The 27,066-nt window shown below is 36.8% G+C and overlaps 1 protein-coding gene across 1 annotated transcript in view; it reads right to left on the bottom strand.

The window, feature by feature from the left end:
• The window catches only part of TNNI3K (TNNI3 interacting kinase), a 287,754-nt gene that overhangs the window by 178,633 nt on the left and 82,055 nt on the right, over positions 1-27,066 (bottom strand). The window contains exons 6-11 of the mRNA XM_060142530.1: positions 22,725-22,823; positions 18,815-18,953; positions 12,196-12,340; positions 12,006-12,110; positions 8,119-8,213; positions 7,372-7,521 (exon numbers count right to left, since the gene is read on the bottom strand). Coding sequence (XP_059998513.1) covers positions 7,372-7,521; positions 8,119-8,213; positions 12,006-12,110; positions 12,196-12,340; positions 18,815-18,953; positions 22,725-22,823 — 733 coding nt within the window. The remainder of the gene's footprint in view (positions 1-7,371; positions 7,522-8,118; positions 8,214-12,005; positions 12,111-12,195; positions 12,341-18,814; positions 18,954-22,724; positions 22,824-27,066) is intronic.

Genomic DNA, 27,066 nt, shown 5'->3' on the forward strand with positions numbered 1-27,066 from the left:
CAAAAGGACATTATATACAAACCAAGCCATTTAACATTCCTCTTTCCTCTTTTTCTCCCTTCCCATTTTGCCTTTATTTTCCCTTCCCTTTCCTTCCACAAATATTTATTGAGTGCCCATGAGAGACCAGCTCAAACAACATCTTCCCAGGGAAGCCCTCTGTGACTTTTCCATTTTAGTGTCCTTGAACTTTTTACTTACCATCTTTGTACTTTTTACTTAGCAACTTTTTACTTACTTTTTATTTTATTCATAGCTCTTATTATTATCTGATAGTTTCCATTTGTTATCTTGCTCGTTACCTGTGTTTTCTGTTAGAAATGCAAACTTTTTAAGCGCAGGGGGATATTGTCTGTTTCACTCACTGTTTTACCTCGGTTCCTAGTATACTGTCTAGAACATATTAAGTTTATAACACTCTTTTTGAATGAACGAATGAATGGTACAAAGTACGAGAGTGTAATGTTGAAACAGAAATGCTCTTTACTGTTGTAATGAATGTTGTGTAGTAGAAAAGAAAAAATATATATAAATGTTCACTCAAAATTGTATTTAGCCAAGCTTTAGGAAGGAAAGGTAGAGGATGCTGTGAATGTGCATAACGATGCTATTTTACAATAGGCTGGAGGGGTCTGGGAAGAGTTCCTTGAGGAACTGTCTTTTAAGCTGAACTTGAAAGATAAGCATGAGTTGATTAAGCAAAAAAGGAAAATAAAAGAATTCTAGTCAGAGTAAAAAATTTTGCAGTTCCAATGAATAGAAAGAGGAGCTGTATTTAGAATATTCTTTAAAATCTTCTGCCTATTAATTTGAGTATTAGGATTGTTCAGTTAATAAAAAACCTATGATATTTCAAAAATCCCTACAGAGAAAACAGAATAGCGGTAATTAGTATTCTTGAAAAGATCAACTATATTATGACTGATCAGATGCCATTTAGTGAGACATGGAATAGAATGTTATGACTGAAATATCTGCTCATTCTCTATTTCACTTCAACAAATGTGTGTTGAGCAGCTATTAGGAATCAGCCATTGAACTAAGTTTTTGGAAGATCAAGATTAACAGCCCAAATGTTTGTTCTCAAAAAGTTTAGGGGGAGAGTGTTTCAACATGAGATAGAAATGTGCGTATGGCACAATAAAACATCAAGAAAGGATGTGTGAATTAGGCTGGAATGTCAGGGGAGACTTTCTGGAAGAGAGGATCCATAAACTGAGTCTTGAAGGTTAAATACAATTAAGAAATTTAAGAAGTGAAGTCAGGTAGGCAGGGTGGGAGGGTGTAGAGAAAGAGAGGACTGCTTGAGAAAAGGCTTGGAAGCATGGAATAACATGATATGCATAGAGGAGCGAGTAGTTTTGCATAACTACCATGTAAACAGATGCTGGCTTAACAGGGTTGTTGTGTAGATTTGATGGGATAATGTGAGGTAGAATGTGCTTGGCATAGAGTGAAACCCTAGTGAATGGTAGGGATCTAGTGAATGTGATGATGATTGCAGCATGTGGGGTCACTCATGTGCCAGGAGGGACTGGATACGAGGTTTGAGAGGTAAGAAGGGCACAGGTATGCCATGATAATAAACTGAGACTTTTTTTTCCTAAGGTGATAGTGTGTCAGTGAAGGATTTTAAGCTGGGAATGATATGGTCCTATTTACAGCTTGGATACATCTTTCAGACTACAGTTAGAAAATGGAATCAAAAGATGCCGAAGACAAAAAATAAGTAGTTATGAGACTATTAAAATGGATCAGGAGAAGGAGGATAAGGTTATGGATTAAGACAGTGACAACAAAAAAAAAAGGATGGATTCAAAATGTAAGTATGAAGTAAAATAAAAGGACTTTTTGACTGAATGGATATGGGGGAATGGAGGTTGAGAGAGAAAAAGTAGTCAAGCATCAATCCAGATTTTTGACTCAGGTGCTAAGTGAACAGCAATGCCGTTAAATGACATAATGAATAAGGGATATGGTAGAAGAACCCGACTGATGAGGACAAAAAAGATATTAAGTTCAACTTTGGACTTGTTGAGTTTTAATTGCTCCTCAGGTATCCAAGTAAAGGGATCCAGCACGTCAGATGGTGTGATGTTTTGAAAACATGGCCACAGAATCTTTGATACTTCTCCATGACTGAGGAGGAAAACCCTGCTGTAGTAAAGAGACTTGCAAATTTGTACTAAAATTTTAAAATATTATGTTATATATTTGCATGTAACTATACATATTAGAACAATGATTTTAAATTGCTTAATATTTTGATTAGTGATTTTCAAAACCTCTTTGATCTTGCTGTAGTCCTTAAATTTTAAGTTTTAAATGAATGGTATTACTTAAGTCATAAACAAGAAATATATATACAACCAAATAACACAAGCTTTTATATATTCCGGGTTTGCCTAGTGCTGTTTGGCAGGGATAAAATGCTTCATTAGGAGGTTTAAAGAAAATGACCATTATCCTAATATGTCAATATCATATTTCTTACTGGACACTAAAGCATGTTGTAAATGAGGAAAGACTGTAAGATTTGGAAGCTTTGGGGAGCATGATTGTATCTCTGCTATCCACTTAATAACAACAGATACCACTATTTTTATTGAGAATCTGTGATCCAGACATTTACATCTTATCGCTAACCCTCAGCAGAATTCTTAAAGTGGTTATTAATTTACTCATTTTAAATTTGAAGATTAAGGCTCAGTTAAATAACTTGCCCAAGGTCATTAAGTAATAAGTATGGGATTTGGACTTAGATCTATCTGATTCTGAGTGAGGTGGTAAGCAGTTGAACTGTGCAATGAGACAGACCTCTGTTTGGTATCAGCTCTCCACCTAAGAGCTGTGTGGTTCGAGCTAGTGTGACAACACCTCCAAGTCTCAAATATTTTATCTGTAATACAAAGGTAATACCAATTTAAAGGGTTATTTTGATAATTAAATTATATACATATTATGTATGCATATGTAATAAGTGATTAATTACTGTAAGCTCTCTTCTGCTGTTTGTATTAATGTTTGTAGCTTCTTACACAGTTATTATGTCTCAAAATTTTTGTGTTATCCCCCATAAGCGTAAAAGTTCTTCCTATTCTAATGAGAGTTGGCATTATTTTATTTATTTATTTTTTAAAAGATAGAGTTAACTAAACATGTAGAAAGGTAACCAGTAGACACAAAATTGCACATAGATTTTAAAATGCCATCTAAATCTTTTGTTTATTCCTTCCTCTATCCCAACCCAATCCACCCTAGCACACTAAACTATGTTCATTAAACTAAGTAAACTCCAAAGAGGTAAGAATTCAATATAGAAGAAGTTTGGGAGTTTATAATCCATGGATGAAGAGTTATCAAAATATTTAATGACGCCACCTCTTCTTCCTTCTACTCCTCCCTCACCCTTATCTCTTAGTTATTTTTTTACTGGCTGAAAGCTGTAGAAACTCACAACTGTAAGACTTCATTACTTTTAGAGAATACACTATGGTACATTTACTATAAATAATTCACACCACACTACACTTGTCAAAAGGAATGAACAAAGTATATATCATGGTACAGGAACCTTGATTTTTATTGTTTTTGCTCACTTACTCACTAATTCTCCAATTGCAGCTCCCTGTCACTGTGAATTAGAGTAGTTCTGCTGTATACAAATATTGTATTCTGGGTAATTAGATATTGGGATAGGAGCCTCTGTAAATTACTTTAACTGGTGTCAGTACTGAAGCAAATAAGTTTTAGTTCTGTTTCTAGTTTGGGTTATTTTCTGACCCTAAACAGCCTGACATAAAGGAGTGCTTTTCTTTGTCAAAGGCAGCCTTTTCAAATCTAACTGCCAGACACACTATTGAGCTATGTGCTCAATTCTAATTGGCTGAGATCTTTTCAATTCAGCAGTTTCATCTTTAATGCAATGGATGTAAGATTATGTGTAGGTCTTTTCAATGGGTTTTCCCTACTGGTGATTAGGGCAGAGGATTTGAACATAAGCAGGCTGCTGGCTATTTCTTCTGGCTAATTTAAATTGATTCATAGAAGTCCTTTGTACCCAAGGGAAAGAGCAGAACAAATCCAAGTGAGTGAGACAGCTATGGCTACTCTCAGATGGAATGGTAGAAAAGAAGAGGGAGGACAGACTGGGGAGAGGAAACATTCTAAGTATTATAAAATTGGAGCTCTGAGCAATCTGGCAGTGAAATATTGAAACTTAAACCAGTAGGCTTCTGGTTACTGGTTAGAACCAAGGTCACCAGGAAAATTATTTCTAAGATTGATTTTGATATCTTTAGGTTAAAAGGGCTAAGTAAATGGAAAATATTTTTCATACCTGATCCCACAGGGGGTCATAGTGAGTAAACTCTTTTCTAAAAATATTTCAAAAGATAGTAGATAATTCTTTTCAGAACTCCAAAGCACCTCTGAATGTGCTATAACAGAATAGCAGAGAGGGTCAGCTAAAAATTTTGTTTGGGACAGATGAAAAATTTGCCTTCTAACCATTCAGAGATGAGTGCTGTTGAGAAAGCCTCTTAGTTCTATCTTAAGAGGGTAGACTAAGATGAGCTATTCAAACTGGGCACATTCAAAAGTATTCCTTTTTAAATAGACAGACCCTGGTTATGAAGTCTCTTCTGAGTTTTCTAAGGACTGGATAGGGTACAGGGCAAGCCATGATGGGGCCACTTTTACATCATCTCTATTCCACAAAGAAAGAACTCCAAGTGAAGTTTTAGTGCTTTTTCAACTCCATCTCCAAGTTGCTCAAGAAAATCCTTGGTACGCCATATCAATTAATTTGGTGACTGCCGCTCTGAAGGAGAAAGCAAAGCCAAAGAAAACAGGGACAGTGCACTGCTGACAATATTTTAACAAGGCCATTTCAATCTTCCCTGAACACATGAAAACAATGCCATGTTTCTCTAGCAAGAGAAAATAGCAACAAATTTATTTTGTTGGTTTAACTTGCTCTGCCCTAGAACATATGCAAAACATCCATCTGTCTCCTGAGTAGTAACATTCAATTTGTTAAAATTCATAGTAATAATGAAATGCAACACTGATGCCTGGCACATTAGTTGAACAAATAAGGGTGACAAGTATGGCATATATTGCAGAGACCAGTGGGTAAGTCCTCTAAGCTAAAGGATTTTTATTGTTGTCATTTGGTAGGAAATCTTAGGAGCTTACACAATGATTCACTGTTTTATAAAGTGTGGAATTCCACAAAAAATAAAAGTAAAGCCAGTTTTCAACCATTACTCTCAATCAAGTAAAAACAAACAAAGCCAAACCCTGTGAAGAGATAAGCTGCAGCAGCTACTTCGGAGCTGTCTTCCGGAAGACTAATGACTTGTAAACAGTCTTTCTCTGAAACTCAAATTTATTGAGAGACACTGTCTGAGAATCATTGGAATAAATGCCACATAACTAGAACTTAGTAAGCCCTCTCGAGGCTTCAGAATATGTAAGATTTTCCAACTGATATGCAAATATATAATTACCTGGACTTTCTTTTACACAAAGTAGAAGGCAGTTATACCTAACAGAAATGTATATAGTTATTCATCAAAAGACACGTACATGACATGTACACGTATAACAACAGTGTTCCTAATAGTCCCCAACTGAAAATTATCCAAATGCCCTGAAAAAGCAGAATGAATGAATTGTGATATAATTAAAAACATAATACCATACAAGAATGAACAGTCTAGAGCTACCTGCAACAATATGGATGAATCTCACAAACTGTTGGTCAAAAGAGGCCAGACATAAAGATGTATATAGCATAGCATTTCACTTATATTAAGTACAGAAAGAGGTAAAGCTAGTCTATGCCTCGAAAAGGCAGGGGTACCCTCTTTGGGGAGTGAGTGGAAGACAATGCAAGTAGGGCTTCTGGGTGCTGACCATGTTCAGTTTCTTCATCTGGACGCTGAGTGAGTTCAGTTTGTGAAAATTCATTGAGCTATAATGTGCAAGTACGCGTGTGCGCATGCGCGTGTGTGTTTATACAATACTCAAGTAAAAAGTAAAAAACATAACAGGCCTATATCTTAACTCATTCCTTGCTGTTCCATGTCTGTTCACTTGTCTATAGTAAAGTAACTCCTATATCATTTCCTCACTAGCAGTCTTCAGACCTATGTTTTTCTTTCTCCTTGTCTATATGCTTACAATAGCTCTCTATTTCTATCCATCAAACTTCATCTCTCTGTTCATTAATGGACCTCCATGTCCTATTTCAAGGTAGAAAACCTTTTAGATCCTCTTGGTAGCCTAAGAAATCTTCCAGTTTAGTAATTGCTCTTTTTAAGTATGGTTTTCTAAGATTCTAACATTTAAAAAGATAAGAATACTTCTTTACACACTTTAAACATCCTAATAAGACAATGCAGGCATCAAAGTCTGATATATTTTACAGTATTTAGTTGTAACTCTGATTTCAGTACTGTTCCATGTCACCTGAAAATTTACACTCTGTTGGAGTTTATGCATTTATGTAGAGCTCTCTTAAGAGGTATAGTATATTGTAATAACAATGACAAAGATGCTATTTGACCTTCTAATTGTGTCTAGTTTCCTCTCCTTTAAAATGAAAAATTCACTATTAATAATCTTTATTTCTGCAATACTACTATTACCACTGTTACTATTACTGAAATGCCAATTATTAGGTATTTATTTTGTGCCAGCCACATTTATAAGCAATTTGCACATATTATCTAATTTAATCTTTACAATCTTATGAAGTTGTTATTGTCCTCATTTTTCAGATGAAAAGCTTAAAGCTTAGCAAGAATAAATAACTTGCTCAAGATCAAGCAACATGGTTTGATTTAAAACCAGGTGTTCTGTCCAAGCTTTCACCTCTTTGAGCTCAAATAAGTTTATACTTAAGCACTAAACATTGGTTGCCTTACTTTTTCTAGTGCAGGCATTGTTAGCAGGGTTAGATGTGACAAATACTCCCTTTCTTTCTTTGCATTAATTTCATTTTTAATAATTTGAATCCACATCAAAATTCTCCTATATAAGAGGTAAAGACTAGTTCTGCATCTACTCTAAGAAAGTAGCTATCATTACCTATCACAATTTTGTTTCTCCAGTATCTAGAAATGTGATATCTCCTTCTCCCTTCAAAATGCCAATACCAAGAATGCCTTCAGCTCATCTGCAGCCCAGGAGTTGCTTTCCCTATTGTACTCTTTGATCCAAGTCTCCAACGATTCAAATACAATCTCCAGAGGAAATGGGAGTATACAAGTCATGCAAGCAAAAGAATTATTGATGCATTGGCATAATCTGTGCACAGAGTTCAATGTTATCACTATAGAGATGCAATGGTGAAAAGTATACCTTTTTCATAAGCCCACATTAAACATGTCTGCTCATCTTTTTCGCCACTAGACCTGCTTGGATCACAAGCTACCAGATTCATATCAGCTCCATTATCCAGTAAGAACTGAACCAGGTGAATGTGACCATGGTAGCAAGCAGAGTGCAATCCTATGATAGAATAAGAATGAAAGTGTGAAAGGAGAAAAGGGGAAAACTGAAACCCAATTTTCAAAAGACAGTCACTACCACATAATAGAATTGTTGCCAGAGATATACAGCAAGGGTTGATTTCTTTGACAAAGAATTAATTCTGTCTTTGAGCAAACAAGACATAGTTTAGGAAAAGAAGTACCTAGTTGATCTATATAGACTACCTTTTGCTTAGCACAATTTCTAGTATTTCTCTATCCACTGTAATTACCAGAGTAAATGTTAGCAACTTTGTACAAATCAAAGAACAAAGACCCCAAACAAGGGTTTTTTTTCAGCAGCAAGCCAAGGGCAAGGCAGTGGGATCAGTCTGTTCCTGGTGCAGATCATAATGGGTGCATTGACTGTAGATACTTTAGCGCAATAATGAAACTGAGCAAAGTCAGTCTGCTTTTTACTATCACCATGCACCATCAATTTAAATGATGTCATTGATAAAATATTGCCTCTCATTGGGGTTGACCACTCCCACCCCCACCCCACCCCCCGAGCCCACCACTTTTCTTGAGCATTCACATGCATCAGAAACTGGTGATGTTCTCACCACAGTCTTACCTGTGTGCCCATCCCTTCCTTGGTGGTTGATGCTTATGACATTCTGATCAAGAAGAAATTTAACCAGGTCAATGCTCTTGCCATAGGTACAAGCACTGCAAAAATATAACACAGGGAAAATAGAAGGCTGAATGTACGTACTCCAAATTAATATGTTGAAGCCCTAACTCCCATAACCTTATAATGTGACTATAATTTAAAGAGGTATAATTTACAGAGGTAATTAAGTGGAAATGGAATAATTAGGATTGGCCCTCTCCAAATATGACTGGTGTCCTTATAAGAAGGGAATATTAGTATACAGATGACATGAACAGAGGGACAACCATGTAAAGACACAAAAAGAAGGTGGCCATCTGCAATACAAAGAGAAAGGCCTCGGAAGAAACCAAACCTGACACCTTGATCTTGGACTTCCAGCCTCTAGAATTGTGAGAAAATAAATTTCTGGTGTTCAAGCCACCCAGTCTGTGGTATTTAGTTATGGTAGCCCTAAAAAATTAAAACAGCCCTGATTCACCCAGGCTATTCTAGATGCAGATGTTTATATAAGTGCCAAAAAGATGAGAGAAGGAGGGAAAGAGAGAGGAGAAGGAGGTGATAAGAGAAAAAAAGCACATAAAGCAATAAAATCCTAAGATTCTCAAATATGGGCCTTCAAGAAAGGAGCTGTGGGTTTCCCTGGTGGCACAGTGGTTGAGAGTCCGCCTGCCAATGCAGGGGACATGGGTTCATTCCCCGGTCCTGGAAGATCCCGCATGCCACGGAGCGGCTAGGCCCATGAGCCATGGCCGCTGAGCCTGCGCGTCCGGAACCTGTGCTCTGGCAACGGGAGAGGCCACAACAGTGAGAGGCCTGCGTACCTCAAAAAAAAAAAAAAAGAAAGGAGCTGTATAAAATTTCTAGCATTTTCTTATTAAATATTTCCTATGATATTAATTCTTTTCTAGGCATTCTGCAGGGCAACTGAATGGAATGGGGGAACACAGGAAGGTTCTGAGAGATTTAGGTGACAAGTTAGACTTGTGATTGCACCTGAAGTGGGAAGAGGGGCAGTCTTGTGAGATCTGATGCTAATACCAGGTAGGCAGTGCCAAACTGAAATGAATTTTAGGACACCCACTCGTTGTCTGTAGAGAACTGGAGAATTGTTTGGTGTAGAAAAATCTCACACAAAACTGGTATCATGTGTTTCAGAAGTGAGGTATTGAATGTTGAGGTAGAGTACAGAAAAACAGTGTTTTTTCCTTCCAGATTTGTTCTATAAGTGGTAGTTCACTGGGTCTTACTCTTTCCTCTCCCTGGGATGACTTTACCTAAATCCTTTTTCTCTCATGGGATATTATTATTTTCTTTAAATAAATGCCATTATTATCTAGTTGAACTATTGCTTCCTCTGTGAAGTCTTCTCATGAACCAAAGGCTGAGTTCATTGCTATCTTCTCTGCTTCCTTGTAATTTCAGTTTTATGGCACTTATCATATTGTGTTATGGTAATGAATACACCTCTGTGTGTTTTGATACCTTACAGTAGAGTTCCCTTAAGGAGGGAAGGGACTGTGTCATGTTAATGTTCCTACCAGCAACAACACAAGACAGGTCCTTAACAAGCCTTTCTTGAATAATTAAGTGAATAAAAAACAACCATCTCAGTGTAATAGATCATATCACCATTAGTTATTTGTATTATAAATAGGACCATTAACACTATACTTTTTTTTTTTTTTTTTTTTTTTGCGGTTGGCGAACCTCTCACTGTTGTGGCCTCTCCTGTTGCGGAACACAGGCTCCGGACGTGCAGGCTCAGCGGTCATGGCTCACGGGCCCAGTTGCTCCGTGGCATGTGGGATCTTCCCGGACCGGGGCACGAACCCGTGTCCCCTGCATCGGCAGGCGGACTCTCAACCACTGCGCCACCAGGGAAGCCCAACACTATACTTTTAATGTTCCGTTGTCTGAATTACCTCATTATTTCTGTTCAAAGCAACTATTTATAGGAAATGACGAATTCAGAACATATATATGTGTGTGTGTGTGTGTGTGTGTGTGTGTGTGTGTGTGTACGTGTGTATACAAATGTGTATACATACAGACATATGAAAACAATAACAGGAATGTACTAAGTGCTGACTATGTGTAAAGCACTGTGATTTGTACATAGAAAAATTCATAACTGTAGTCAGTTCCTTATGTAAAACGAGAATTTCTTTTATAAATATGTACTTAAAATGAATAGAATGAAAATATTAATACGTTATTCCTAGCAGCCACAGGTTTGCACAAAATAAAACAATTGGATACCTACTTTTAACTCACTTCACTAATCTTGTCATATAGATAATCTTCTGAAGGTGACAATAACCCTCTGATTATAGTCGGTTTCAATTTATGTGCACAAAGTAGCAAAATGATTTGAAAACTAGCCTGTGGTGTCAGCCTCCACAAGAATGACGTAATGGGTAGAGGACACTAGTAACCCGTACATATCAGTTCTGCCAACTGTCCCCTTCAGGGACAAATTCCACTGGTACACTTTGAAGGCATGATCTGAAGAGTTCTTGCATCTGTTCTGTTACAGAGTGTGTAGAAAACAGACAAAATATTTTGGTACTAGAACATGAAGATATATAAAAACACAGGATTTGGAATTAGTCAGGCATGTAATACATGTTTTTCTAGCCATAAGAATCTTTGGCAAGTTACTTAGTTTTCCTGAGCCTCAATTTTCTCATTGGTAAAAACGGGATAGTAAATCCAACCGCATAAAATGGTTAGGAGGATTAAATGAGATAATGGATGCAAATCATCCAGCACATATTCACTGTTCCATAAATGGTAGTTTTCTTCACCTCCCTTTTGTCTGACCTCTTTGGGTGATAAGAAAAATCTGGAAATCCAAGTGAAATTTGACAAGTTGATGCCTGATGCAGAAGTGTAAGCTTAATTTTAGTTCAGTATTAAAAAAAAGTGTCTCATTTCTCTTATTCACTAGTACAGGACAAACACTACGTAAATAACATACTAGTCTCAAATACATGTTTTAGAGGTTGCTAACAGCCAAGAGATCTGTAATATGTAGGTAAATAATCTGATATTCAAGGTTTACTCAATTCAAATGACTATGTTTTTATTTTTATAAGCAAAACAGTAACCTGTTAAAAAATGAGGGTTTTAAATTTTATAAAACATCTGCTTTCCTTGAGGACATTTTAGGGAGTTACGCACTTGAGTTTTTAGCAAACTTTTCCCTCCCTCTCTTTCTCTCTTTCTTTTTTTCTTTGTCACAACTTTTCCAAACCCAGCTGCTCCTTCAGGGTGCTTTTCCAGAGCACGTTGCAAAGGACTGTAATCGATTCCTAGCAAGGAGCTAATGCCTTCTTAGGTACCTCAGTGGCCACCCTGACTAAGCTCTTACAGGCTGACAGATGGATGTCTTAGATAGGTAGATACATTTGCACATAAGGTTTAAGTGGTAAGGAAAAAATGTCACATTTGATGCTGATGAGTTCTGGTAATGATATTCTTGTCGGAAGAGGATTATGGGCACTGCTCCTTTTGGCAGCTTTCTGCAGAGTGTAGTGGAATAGGAGCAATATGCTTACAGATGTTGATATGCCTGTTGCCTTGGCAACATCAGTCCCTGTCTTTGTGGCTGCTGCCAGGAAGGCAGCATCTGGCTCTGGCCCCATCTGTTGTACTGACTGCAGCATCTGCGTCTACCTTTTCTCTGTGCATCTAGCTTGGGCTCCTTGTCCTCTGGCCACCCTCTGGTCTTGCTCTCTGATTGCAACATCTGCCACTATTCATTCTTGCTTCATGTACATGACTTCCAGTGTTGTAGGGTGTTAGCTAAGTTTAGAGGCTATTGCACTTAAATATTCTTTTACCTGTGAAAAGCCGTTTCACTGAAGATGTTTTCTTTAGTCAGACTTTCTATTCCTGATATTTGGATGATCTCCTTGGCAACTTCAAATTTGCCATTGTAGCATGCCCTAGAGTTAAGAAAATATTTTGAGAATAGTAAGAAGGTACACGTAGTATACCTGCAGTACCTATGGAAGTATACATAATACTCACAGGTGCAAAGGGGTGTCTCCATAGATATTAACAACGTGTGGCTGAACTTCTAAATTGCTCTGGAGCAGGTACTTCACTATATCGTGGTGTCCAAAGCGAGAACAGAAGTGGAGTGGAACGTGATCTTCATTGTCCTGAGCATTCACTGTCATCAAAAGAAAGGGAAACATATGTTATCTGGAATCCTCTATTTCTCAACCTGCTCATGTGTAGTATCAGGGACTTTTCTAAGTGCCTGAGAGACTCCTGGAAATTGCTAATTAATGACAATAATAAAGGAAATTAAGTGCCACCAATTTAAAAAGTTAGAATTCTATCCTATAGCCTATTTCCACATTAAGTAGGCTTTCTTCTAGCTCCCATAAATCTATGGAATGCATCTAATCAAATCTACCTTGCATACCATATGACCCAGCAATCCCACTACTGGGCATATACCCTGAGAAAACCATAATTCAAGAAGAATCATGTACCACAATGTTCATTGCAGCTCTATTTACAATAGCCAGGACATGGAAGCAACCTAAGTGTCCATCGACCGATGAATGGATAAAGAAGATGTGACACATATATACAATGGAATATTACTCAGCCATAAAAAAAAATTGAGTTATTTGTAGTAAGGTGGATGGACCTAGAGTCTGTCATACAGAGTGAAGTAAGTCAGAAAGAGAAAAACAAATACAAAAACAAACACATATATCTGAAGAAACTAGGGGCAGGACAGGAATAAAGATGCAGATGTACAGAATGGACTTGAGGACACAGAGAGGGGAAGGGTAAGCTGGGATGAAGTGAGAGAGTGTCATGGACATATATACACTACCAAATGTAAAATAGCTAGCTAGTGAGAAGCAGCCGCATAGCACAGGGAGATCAGCTCCGTGCTTTGTGACCACCTAGAGGGGTGGGATAGGGAGGGTGCGAGGGAGACACAAGAGGGAGGAGATATGGGGATATATGTATATTTATAGCTGATTCACTTTATTATAAAGCAGAAACTAACACACCAGTGTAAAGCAATTACACTCCGATAAAGATGTTAAAAAAATTTACCTTGCACAATGGAAGAGTTCAGGAAACTAGTAAGTATCTAAAAGGTACTCATAGCCTTATTTCCACAAGTATCTCCTTTCAAATTGATTCCCCTTTCACCCCCATAGAAGATGTTAAAATTTTCATACTCTGGACAGAGCACCATTTCCCAAAATTTTGGCTCAATATGTTAGCGTGGGGCCTAGTACTCTGTATGTTCGCAATACTGTGTAGGAGGTTCTGATGTCCCCTTAACTGAGAAATGTCATGTTGTGGTACACAAAGCATGGTATAATGAAAAGGCAGCAAGTTTTAGAGTGAGCAAGACCTCATTAATTGTATTATCTAAGATAGCTTTTTAACATTAACTGTTAAATTGATTACTCAGTAGTGGGCATTTGACCTTCTCTTTGTCCAATCCAGACTATAACCTCTTCTGACATTTGGGAAATTCCCTATACTGAAAGTACTGACTAGAGGCCAAGATCACCTTTTATCATAGAAGCTGAAAATATGCTTTCCAAGCCTCCTTTGCAGTTAGGGGCACAGAATTAGTAGAGGGTGACCATATGTCCTGGTTTAGGCTCGTTATCCTAGAATAATTTTTAATAGTGACCCTTTCACTCTCAACCACGTCCTGGTTGGACTCTTACCTACAGGCTCTTCCAATCAACATGTTATTTCAGACTCTGACATCAGAGCTGATGACACACAAAAGGAGAGTCTATTCTATCTTGGCAAAGTAGCAGTGGTAGAATAGCTCCATCTAATTTCCAGTGGTACTGTTGCCCAGCCACAGACTGGGTGCCCCGCATTGTTGGTGCCAGAAACACAAGCGTTGGTGTGTGTGCCTAGCTGGGGTGGCAGTGTGCCTTCAAAGGATTAGTTTTGGGGTGTGATTCTGGACACCATTTCTCACTGTGAAAATTCCAAACCTGGCTTTCTACTCTGTCCTGGGGAAGATTCTGTGTGCTAATTGATACCCTTTAATATTTCCCCTCATGCTTAAATTAGCAAGTATTAGTTTCCAACACTTGCAAATAAGAACACCTGACTGACACATAGTCATTCCTCAACAAGTATTAAATAATCAATATGAACCAAGCACTGTGCTAGGTGTTGGAGATATTGATTTCTTATAAGTAACAGTGCATATAATAACACTATTGGTGCAGCAGGGATGCTGAAAGGATTAAAGGAGATCATTTCTAGAAAGTGTCTAGCATGATGCTTATCACAAATTAGATACATAATAAAAATCTTCACTCTCCCTTTTTACTAATTTCCCTCTTAGAATTTTGCTAAGTGGTGCTAAGGCAAATAAGCTATAAATGCATAGAGTCTATACCCTCAAATAAGTTACAATCTAGTTGAATAGTCAATAATTACAGGCCTGAAGTAATAACAAATCAACACCTAGCTGCTAAACTAGATCTGCTTTAGCACAATTTTTAAAACCAAAAATAACCAGATCGACTGCTCTACAATCACTTGTTTTATTATTTTACTACTTTGTCCATCTGTACAGGGTGCTTTATTCAAAATAGAAAATAATAGCCCTTAACAAATCCCATTCATTCTCATTCTTATATATATCTATAAAAGAAATTATCCATAGAGCCAAAAGAATTGATCGAATTACTTTTTTAATGATGAAGGGTTGGAAGGAAAAGAAAGGCAAGATAAGAGTTAATTTTAAAAAGTTCAAATATAATCATCATTTAACATTTAATGAACACTGGTTTAGGCCTTATAGCTGCTATATTTGTAGACAATAATTCTTATTTTATCAACCTGCAAGCCCTTAAGCCAAAGGGAAATCTTTAACAAAGTTCCTGAACTCCTCCTCCCAAGACTGTTATTGAAAAATAAATCTTTGAATCTTTTCTATTAATGAGTGGCTCAGAAGGACACACTTCCTTCAGAAGAATTTTCCCGGTTGTTTTGATTATCTTCCTTTTTAAGATACTTTTCCTTTGTTCACATTCTGTTGGAAGCCAGGGAAAGTCAATACCATGAGTCAAAGCTTGAGGACAGCAGGGAGTCCAGGGCATCAGGAGGTCACATGTGAGTTCTTGAGGGCCAGAGGGGACATTGTAAAGCAGAATGAAGCACAATATTCCATTAATTCATAATTTTCCTTTAGCCATACCTGGTCCCACCCAACATTATTCTTCTCTAGTTGAATCAATAAACTTCAAAGCAGACTCTTTACTTGGTGAATTACCTGCAATGGCCTAGACATTATTCTCATCAAAGAAGATATAAAATACCAACCAAAGGGACAAGCCAGGAGAAATCTGCATCAGATGCAGAGTTTATATATATATATACCCGTATTTCTGCTTCAGTCCTTCTGATTCCTTAATTTTGTCTTGGACCAATTTGCAAAAACAAAAAGTGCATATATTATTATTCTTACCTGAGGAAAACTGAATGTATGAATGATATTCTGTTTGCTCTAACATCTTATTTAGAGATTTAAGTAAAGGAAAATTTCAAGCAAAGGAATACATGTAAATCATTGTTAAGAAAATATTTGGTCACTAGTCCTCTACTTTGAAGAGAGTAAATGTTCAGTAATGTCTTTTGAAGGAAAGATTGGATGAATGGGTAGGTAGCTGGATGCTACTTCTTGCTTATTTCTGCTCATTGATCTTAAAGATAAAATAAACATTTCCATATTAACCCAGCAATGTTAGGACCTCTCACCAGCTCTCTAAAGCAACTCCCAAGTGTGTCTTAAATAAATTTTCAGTAACAAATCTGTGTGATAGTTCTGACAAGACACATTTTTAAAAATAAATTACTTCTCCTTACTGACCATGCCCTAGAAATTTTTGTGACTTTCTCTAGTATCCAGTTCTCCAGTTAAGCGAACTATAGCATTCAACATTCAGATGACAAAAAATTAATAGTTTCTGAATTTAACATTTTCCATTTTTAACTTATTAAAATGATAAATTGTGAGAATTGTGTCTCTATTTTCCTCCTATGGAGTCCAGCAATATTTTGACCTTTTCAATCTCATTCGATAAGCATTGCAGTTCTCCTTTTTAATTGCCCTACGAGGTATAAGGAAGAAGACTAGAGACTTAAAACATATGTGACTGAATAGGTCAACCTCACAAACGTGCGGAACGTGCTTTCGGAAATACATTTTGGCTAATTTGCAACTTGAATTTATTTTCATTTGTGACATTCTGTTACCACGGAAACATGCTGTAAATACCAGATTTCAAATTGCACTCCTTTTGGGGTCATTCATTTATTCTTCCCCTTATGTCCATTAACCACAGGCAAAGTCCAGATCTAAAATAAATCATCTGGAGGCTTAGATACATTTTGGAATAAGTAAACCAGCTGATAATAAATCTTGTGCAGTGTCCACCAGCACAAAAGATTTTCTGATTTATTCTTTGCTGATAATAAATCTTGTGCAGTGTCCACCAGCACAAAAGATTTTCTGATTTATTCTTTGCAATTGGTTGAAGTGCAAAAGGGACTTAAATATCAAGTGTATATTAGAAGGAAGTAAAAATACTTAAAAATCTGAGTCATGTCACTTGATTTTTTTTAAATGATTGAGTAGGAGGCATGTAGTGCTTGTGTGAGTCAGAAAGAAAATGTTAAAAATTATATCATATGACGCTGGTATGTACCGGGAATCCGGGTGCAGTACACATTTCAATGCCTTTTGTAGAAGAGTCCTTTGATCCTGGAGACATGCTGATCATAAATGACACTCATTTTGACACCACTGAGCTTTGGAGTTGTGCAGAGGAATAAAAGGCTGAGGTTGGCCTTGATAATAAAGGAAAAATGTGAGCGGTTCCTGACCCCTTGGAAGAGTGAGGCAGTTTCAAAAACAATTATGTGTTCGGTGATTCACATTGGTGTACCTCTGCCTATCCTAAACCAACAGAATCAAAGAGACTGCTTAAACAAGGTCCAGACAACAGCATTCCTTGCATCCTGACAACACAAGTTGTTTATGATAATGCTATAGAAAAAATTCCTGAGTTATTATACACTGGCTCAGAAAATGATACAAACTACGTTTCTCAAACGTTACCAAATAAAATGGCCCTGTTTCCAACATGGAAATGAAATTGCCCTAGCCTCTTGCTACAGTTGTCTCTGGGAGCCTTTGTGTTTTCCTTAGAGTAATGAAAACATTGATTAGTTTTATTAACTGAATATCAATCTCAATTTTGGACCAAGGAAATGGCAGTTCTATAGATCTGACAACCTTGTGCTTTTGGAAATGTGCATCATTTCTGCTGCAAAGGCCAGCAGTTCTTACAACTGGGCTTTTAATTAGGTCTCTTGGGGGTCAGAATGCTGGATATGCCTGAGAGAATTTAATGACAAGATGTAACTCTGAGTGAATTTGTGTCAAAAAATTAAGTTTGTGAGGAAGAGGAAAAAAAGAGAAAGCTTTTTTTCAATACTTTCAATTTTCCAAAATTCATTTTGTAATTAAAAAACTAAAAAGTTGCAGGAAATTCTATTCTACTACATACATCTAAAATCTGTGTATTCTAAAGGTTTTTTTCCCCAACCTGATCACATTCTAACTCTATTTCCATTAAAAATAACAGTAGTATCAAATACTGGGGAGGATGTGGGGAGCAACTGGAACTCTCATATGTAGCTGTGGGAGTGAAAAATATTGCGAACACTTTGGAAAGTTGTCTGAAATTTCCTAAAAAGTTAACCATGTGCATGCCCTTTGATGCAGTAATTCTCTCTCTCTCTCTCTCTCTCTCTCTAAATACACACACACACACACAACGAAGAGGGATTAACACATATATTCACAAGAAGAATTGAATGTTTCTGGCAGCTATATTCACAAAAGTCAAACACTAGAAACATTTAACCTTCCATTACAAGGAGAACAGATAAACAGTTAAATTGTGGGAAATTCATAGCATTTTCGGTAATAAAAAAGAGCAAATTATGATTCATGCAACAACATGGATAAAAGTCAAAATCATCTTGTCGATCAAAAGAAAGCAGTCACAAAATTATATCAACTTCAAGAACAGAAAAAAAGCTAACCTATAGCAATAGAAGCCAGAATATTGATTATCTTTGGTGGTGAAAGCTAGTTACTAAGAAGTGGGCAACAAGGAACTTTCCAGGTGAAAATTTTTCAACTTTCCAGATGAAAATATGTCTATATCTTGATCTGGGTGGCTTTTACATGGGTGTATCCACAAGCAAATATTCACTTAAGTCAATATTCAGTTAAGATTTGAGAATTTTGCTATATGTAAAATTTACCTCAATTAAAAAAAGATTAGTGAATAACAAAAAGTAGGAAAAATTTAGGAAAACCCCTTACTTTTACTGCAGCACCTAATACATTAAGAGTTGAGCTAAAATATGTAAAGAAGGATTAACATATAGGTTTAATTAATATATTAAAAATAATAAATTATGACTTGTGGAACAAATTAGTACATGAGTACAAGATTAATCAACTTAGATTATTCTCTAATAAATAAGTAAAGTAGAAGTAAAAAGCGTACATAAGTAAAAGATAGCAAATTTCTTCTTCTAAACATAATCTTACCATCTGCTTTGTTGCCTTCTTCCACCAAGAGTTTCGCAATATTAAAGAATCCTTTTGCAGATGCTAGGTGGAGGGGCCTATCTCCGACTTCACCGCTTACATTTACATCAGCACCAAATTTCAAAAGGAGGCGGGTTACCTAAAGGATCCATGCATTTGAAATTAGTATCAAATGCCAAACAGTAATGCAATGCCTTCAGCAATAGGGAAGGAGACATATCATTTAGGTTTTCTCTTGGATAATTTTTGCCTGAAAATAACAGAAAATCCTAACTCAACTGGCCTAAACAATAAGGAATTTATTATTATATCACCTAGCAAGAAATCTAAAACTGGAGCAATTTCAGGGTTGGGTCTTCATTGTATCAACACATAAATAACCTTCTCTCAAGTCACCCATAATCTTCTCTGAACAATCTTTTCTAAAGTTTCCTTCTGGCCAGAGCCAGCAGTGCTTACTTGATTCTTGATTTTCATAGTGGTTCCATACATAGGTCACCAATGGTAATCTTGCTACTGGGGTTCTGAGTCCTTTTTTGATTTGTGAGTAAACAGGAGATAGCCACACTAGCCCCCAGCATCTTCCCAAATTAGCTGAGATTCACATCCAAGAGGACAGAGAGAGATGAAGTAAGAAACAACTCAAGAGTTTCCAGGGGTTGTTTCAGGTAATTTACGGGATTCCTTCAAATTATTTATATATTCACTTAGGAACCTTCCAAATAATTTCTCTAAAATTGACATTACCTCCCCTGTGAATTTTAGGACTCATCATAGTGATCCCAAGAGATAAGTTAGGATGCACCCGTGCCATTAAAATATGGGAGGACTCCTCAAAAGTCTTGACCATTGTGGCATCAGCATAAAAGTGAATTCAAGCTCTAAAACTATTTTGTGGCAGCAAATAAATATATCTTGATCAGAAGCCTCTCAAGAATATGGTATATATTCGATAGAAATTCTAGGCAAAAAATTAGCTGGGTGGGATGTGGGAAAACTTCCTATTGCATGCAGTAGGTAAAGAACAAAGGTTCTGAAATTGGGCTTCTGCTTATTAGGTATGTCACCTTGAATAAATTATTTGGCCTTTTGAAAATTCAGTTTCTTCGTTGCTAAAATGGGAATGCCTCATAGAGTTGTTGTGAGAATTAAATAAGTTATTACACATAAAGCACTTAGAAAAGTGCCTGGTATTCAATAAATGATAGCAGAAGTGGTAGCACCAATGTGGAACACGTGTATTTTATCTATTTCTTGGCTAACGGGCAGACCAATACTTAATTCAAGAGAAACCTGAACAGTAGACATTTAGTCTCAAGAACCTTGCACTCCTAAGCAGATATTTCCACTTACACAGGCTCCATAAATTCTGATTATGTGACTTTATAATGGATAGAGTTAAACTATCTTTGAAATCGATTGTCTATTAAGCACTATAATTATATACCTAGGAACTACTGCTGTTGGTAAAATACTCTTCCACTTAAAATAAGTAAATAAGCAAATGGCAAGGAACATGGCACATTAGGCACATTTGTATATCGAATGTGCCATTCTCCTGTCAGCATATTTTAGTAAATGACAATAGCTTCCATAAATTACTTATGTGCTGTCTTTGCACATAGAAAATGAGTCCCTTATCATAAAAGGGCCATCCACATTTTAGCATAATTTTATAATACTGTGACTATATATTCAGGGAAAGTAAACAAATTTAGGTCTCCACACAACATGCATAGAAGCTCTTTATGTTTCTGCTGGGTCATGAGGTTAATCGCCAAAGAGGATGACTCTACAAATAACAGGCACTGTGTATATCCTGTCTGTGCCTGAAGTCAGAAAAGTATAAAGTTTTTTCGCCACCTGAGTTTTGGACCCAGTACTTTCAGAAGCGTTTTCAGTGCTCAGCTCTCCAGGGCACCCCAGTGCAGTCTGAGCAGCCTATCAATGAAATGAGCAGTCTCCCCTAGTTAGAGGTCACACTTCGCAGGTCTGAGACTGTCCAGGCACATGCCAGCCAGCAAAGAAATAAAGGCACAAAGACTAGAACAGCAGAGACACAAGGAAGTTTGATTTTCAACTTGGGATCCTCAGGCAGTGCAATGGCATGACCTGTACAAAGGTAAAAAGGTATAATTCTGCTGCATAACTGAGACCAGATCTAGAGAGATAAAATGAAGAAGAGTAAAAACAGAATGTCAAAAGAACAGTTAAGTTTTGATTATCTAATTACATTTGTATTTCTGTTTTATTTGGTTCTATTGAGTTTCTTGAGTATAGCTAAAAGATGGTGTTTGAAAAGAGCATATAAAATTTTTCTTTCAATATGTTAAGGTTGAAAATCAACAGACTGTGGAATTACAGCACCAGGCCTTGAATTCTAGCTCCACTACTTCAGTAAATGGCCTGGACTTTATGATTTCGCTCACTGATAGAAGAGGGGTAAGAAGAGGCTCTTCGGTACAACAGAATGGAGATGGGTTTTGGGATCAGACAGACCTGAATACATACTCCAGCTCTTCTACTTATTAGCTGCATAACTCTGGCATGCTACCTGACCTGAGTAAGCTCCATGTGTATCATTGATTAGAAGGGATAAATAACAGCTGATTTTAGGGTTGGGGCAAAATTAGAAAAAAATCCACATAAAGGCCTTAACATAGTGCCTGTCCCATAGTATGAGTTTGCTCACATGGTAACTCTTATTAAGTTCATAAAGTTGTCACGAAGGTCAAATGAAATTATTTGTTGAATGACGCTACATTGTAAACTTTAAAGCATTCTATACGTATCATTACTTAATTACAGATTATCAAAATTTATAAATATGTTTCTGATACATAACTATATATTTAAAGCAAATTATATATTTAAAGCATATTTAGTGATTGTTTTTTAGTTTATCTAGGTTATTCCATATATTAGTTTCCCATTGCCACTGTAGCAAATTACCACAAAATTATTGGATGAAAAAACCACATTTTTATTCTCTTAGAGTTCTGGAGGTCAGAAGTCCAAAATCAAGGTGTTGGCAGGCTGCATTCCTTCTGGAGGCTTTCATTTCCTTACTTTTCAGCTTCTACAGCCTGCCTGCATTCCTTAGCTTGTGGCCCCTTCTTGTATCACTTTAATGTACTGCTTCCATTGTCACATCTCCTACTACTCACTCTGATTTTCTGCTCTCTATTATATGGACCCTTGTGATTACATCAGGTCCACCCAGATAATACAGGATAATCTCCCCATTTCAAGATCCTTAACTTGATCACATCTGCAAAGTCCCTTTTAAGGTAACATTCACAGGTTCCAGAAATTAGAACGTGAACATGTAAACATATTTTGGTAGACATTTTTTAGCCTACCACATGCCAGGTTACTAGAAAAGAGGAAATTCCATTTCTAAAAGTTATCTTTTTTCAGAGAACTTTTGGAATGGGCTTTATGATTTGTTTTATTGTTAGTGTTAGTATCATCCCAGTGACATTTGTTGAGCATTTGCCAAACACTTTAAATTAATATTTCATCATAAGAGCAACCCTATGAGGTAGGTGCTATTAATATTTTTTTTCATTTTGTAGACAAGAAACTGAGGATCAGGGATATTATACAAGCTACACATGGTCATAAAGCTAGTAATTTTTCAAATTCAGGCCGATTTCTATAGCCACCCACTTACCCATATACTCTACTGCCTCCCTCGTGTACTAAAGTAGTCAGTAAAAATGTATAACTTGGTAGCTGCTATGTTTCTATGGATCTACAAAAGCTCTTCAAGGGGGGAACTGATGAGCAGATGGCAAAACTAATTCAAAGGATATCGTAAATATCCTTTCTTTGAACCTAGTACAGTTCAAGAAAACCCTGGAACACTTAAGTGATGCCCCAGGCTTCGGAAATGCCACTGACTTACCTGTTCGTGCCCATAGTATGCTGCAATGTGCAATGGAGTGAAAAAAACTGCATCTTGAACGTTGATGTTAGCTCCATGTTGCAGTAGTACATCAGCAGCCTGGACAAGAAGGAGAGCTGGGTTAGGAGATTCATTGGTGGCATCTGCCCATCAAAATTCATTTTACAATTACAATGTACAACTCTTCTTCGGGGGTCACCATCTTAAAACACAATTTTCTTCCACCTCCCTTCTCTGCAATCTCCAATGGCTAGCTTTGGCCTAGAAAATAAAAACCAAGCCCCTCACTATCACATTCAAGGTCCTGTCAATCTGATGGTATCCTTTTAAATGTATTTCCCATTACTCCCTTTCATAAACCCAACTGTACAAACAAACTGCACTCAATTTCCTACTTCTCAGAGTCTTTGTTCACATTACTTCCTCAGTCAAAAGTTCTCTTCTGGGGCTTCCCGGGTGGCGCAATGGTTGTGAGTCCGCCTGCCGATGCAGGGGGACATGGATTTGTGCCCCGGTCCGGGAGGATCCCACGTGCCGCGGAGCGGCTGGGCCCGTGGGCCATGGCTGCTGGGCCTGCGCGTCCGGAGCCTGTCTGTGCTCCGCGGCGGGAGAGGCCACAGCAGTGACAAGCCCGCGTACCGTAAAAAAAAAAAAAGTTCTCTTCTGTCCAATCTACAGATGTTTAAACACAAGCTAAATGCCATCTCCTCCAAGATTTCTATACTTTCCCTCCCTTCGTTGCCAACTGACTTGCTAAAATTAAGTCTTCCTTCCTTATAAATCTCATTTAAATTTTTTTCATGTCATTTAGAACATTTAAAAATTTATATACATGCCTTATCCTTATTAAAGAGAAAATTCTTTAAGGACAAAGTATATATCAAATTCATCTTTATAATCCTACACTAGCATGTTGCCATGCAAATAGTAATCATTCAACACGAATTTGTTGAATAAATTAATGAATGAGTGAAAAAAACTAGAAGGAGCGATTGGCCAATGAAAGGCACAGATTGCCAACAAATCTGCTCACCCTTTAGATTTCTTCTACTAAAGGCTCATCTCTAAGACTCTTTTCTCTAGAAAACTGATTGAAATCATTTCCTCCAGATGTGTTCATTTTCACTGTGAATTTTCTTAATGCACTCTCTATTCTTCAGTTGGTAAAATAATACACACATTTGGGGAAAATTTCAAAAGTCTGTTAGACTTAGAAGAGAGAACATGAAGATGAGATCCAAGAGCTCAAGAAACATATGCTCCCACACCTCTTCTGTTCCTAGAAACAAACTGCCTCCTAAGTCAAGTTTCCTTGCCTGTTTGAATCAGAGCCCTTCAGAAGTGGTGAGGGGTCATGGACATTACCTAACAAACCAGTATGTTTTAAAGAGGAAGAAATCAAGAATCAAAGGAATTAGGAACTTTCTCAAAGTCATGGAGCAAGTCAGTGTTAGCAGGGAAGTGAATCTCTAGTCTCTCACCTCAAGCTTTGTTTCCAAGTGCTCCAGAGTATTAAATAGTTCATTCATTCAATCATCCATTTGTTCATGTGTCAATACACCATTTATTGAGCATATATGAACTGAAATGATGTTATTTTACATGATTATTCTTACCGTTTATTCAATCAGTGGGGTAGCATTACAACTGATTGTAATTGTCATACGAAGAGAAAAGGAATTCTTGTTGGAACAGCTGAAATTTCTGGTGGGTCCAAAAATATAATAAGCAGGTGTATAGGCTTCTATACATTCCAAGAACAATGCTTTTTGCTAAATTTGGATATTGCTGACTAATGATCAACAGAATACACAATGTGTACAGTGAGTTGTTTTTCTAATAAAAAAATTAAAATTACAATTAACACTTATTGAGGGCACATTATGTATCAGACCCTGAACTAAGTGCATAAATGGTAACTGGAGTGCCTCTGTTTCACTCCAAAACATAGAAAGATATGTTCTACTCTCCCATTTTAAAGGTGAAGAAACTGAGCCTCAGGGAGGCTTTGTAACCTATTTGAGGTCATACAACTAGTAAGAAGCAGAACCGGAATTCAAATTTAGGCCTGTTTGACTTCAAAGTTTCTTTCCATCAGGCCCTTCCTGTGACCTTGACCTCATTAACACTAACCTTTAAGTAAATGAACTAACTGACTCAATCTCAGATAAGAGGAAGCTTTCTGAGTAGAAAGTAGAGTAGAAAGTAGAAGCTTTGTAGATTCAGCTTGGAAAGAATGCTGGAGCCATTTATATCAAATGTCTGGTATCTTAGACTTCACATGCCTGTGAGTTCAATCTTGGGAACCTTTAAAGGAGGTCACAAACGATCAAGGTAAATGAAGCTTTTTACAAATTCTCTTATTTTATATATAGCATAAAAGAAAGTAGACAGCATGAATTTTTATTGTAAAAAGGATTCTCAAATGTTAAAATATAGAGCCAATTTCTTAGGCATAGTTCTAGAACTTACTTTCATTCTAAAAGATAATGGCTTTTAGGCTTGAATAAATAGTCCAAAGCAATTTTTTTTTCCTCCTAAGTTTGCACTTATCCAGTCATTCAGAAGGTCAACCTTTTGCTGAACAGTCATTAATTATGAAGTGTTGGCCTTCTAAGAAACTTTCAAAATGTAAGTTTTAATGAAACCACACAGAGTCATTATTGAACTATAGGCTTTATTTAGTTTGTTTTAAAATTCAAGGAAATATTTAACTATTGAGAGCAATGTACACTGGAATTATCTGAATAATTTCACAGGTTATTTATATAAGTTGAATGCATTTATTGATTCTTATATTTCGAGTCATGATAGGGAGTGTATCTCCTAGCAATCTTATGGGGATATAATGTATTGTGATATACAAATATGCCTGTCATGTGGTTAAGACAAATGCACTCATATTGTTTAGGTTGGAACATGTATCTATCAAATCATTTTTTTTTTTTTTTTTTTTTTTTTTTTGCGATACGCGGGCCTCTCACTGTTGTGGCCTCTCCCGTTGCGGAGCACAGGCTCTGGACGCGCAGGCTCAGCGGCCATGGCTCATGGGCCCAGCCACTCCACGGAATGTGGGATCTTCCCGGACCGGGGCATGAACCCGTGTCCCCTGCATCGGCAGGCAGACTCTCAACCACTGCACCATCAGGGAAGCCCTATCAAATCATTTTAACCATGCTTCCCCTACTCCAGAACCTGAAAGAGCTGGTAGGTCAACTTCACCTGTTTTCCACTACATGAAGTCCCATGAAGTCCCAAACTGAATCTCTTTTATTCACCACTATGCTAAGCATAGAATAGGCATCCAAATAATGGTTGAATTGGACTGTATTTCTAGTTTAAAAAAAAAAAGGAATATATATCTACCATCAGTCAGAATGGAAGTTAAACATTAACAATTAGGACCCAATTATATGATAGAAATTTTAAACAATTCAATTCAACGAACATTTATTGATCATTTATTTTGAATTAACCTTTAGCAAATCCCAAGTGCCTGCTCCATGCCAGGAACTGTGACTGGAGTTTTACATACACAGTTTCATTAAGATTTTTGCAGGGCATAAAATTCTGTTGTATTAAAATTTTTTGAGAAAATACATAGTTTTGATTTCTTTCCCCCAAAACAATAACAAAACTACTGGTGGAATTGTATACTTGAAACAAGTCTTATCACAGAAAGGATATCTTAATAATCTTTAAACTCTTTATAGAAATGAATTTTATCATACTTAGATTTGCATAACTGACATATATATCAGTATTATTATTATTAAAGAACCAAGGGGCTAATGACTTGGGCTAGTAACTTGGTATCCTTTACTGATGGAAGAAATAAGCACCAAAAATGCCTATCATTAAGTGGTCATTTTTTGAGCACAAAAAAATGGATCAGAACCCTTTGTTTTGATAGAAGGGAATTACTGTATACATTACCCTTTAAAGATATTTTTATTTGCCAGTTGACTCCTCAAAAGATCCAAGTAGAGTCTCTACAATTTCCAGGTTGTAATTTAAACACTTATTCAAACATTCTGCTCTTTCTTCCTAGAAAACCTCTGTTCTCTTTCTCTGCCTATAACATACCCAGTCTCAAGGCCAAGCTCAGTTCCCAGGTTCTCTGAGAACCTTCCACAAATCCTTTACTGTATTTAGCATTTCTTTCTCTAAATACTTATACTACTTATCCTCACAACTTAATCTTTTCATTAATTATCACTGTGGGTAAACGATTATTATAACAATATCAATTTTTAAAAACTATTTTTTCATGTTCTAAGCTTGTCTCAATGAAGTATAAGAAGGTTTGACTCCAGGTTAAAAAGATTTTTCACCTGAGGTA

This window comes from Lagenorhynchus albirostris, chromosome 2 (genome assembly GCF_949774975.1).
Source record: "Lagenorhynchus albirostris chromosome 2, mLagAlb1.1, whole genome shotgun sequence".
Taxonomy (NCBI): domain Eukaryota; kingdom Metazoa; phylum Chordata; class Mammalia; order Artiodactyla; family Delphinidae; genus Lagenorhynchus; species Lagenorhynchus albirostris.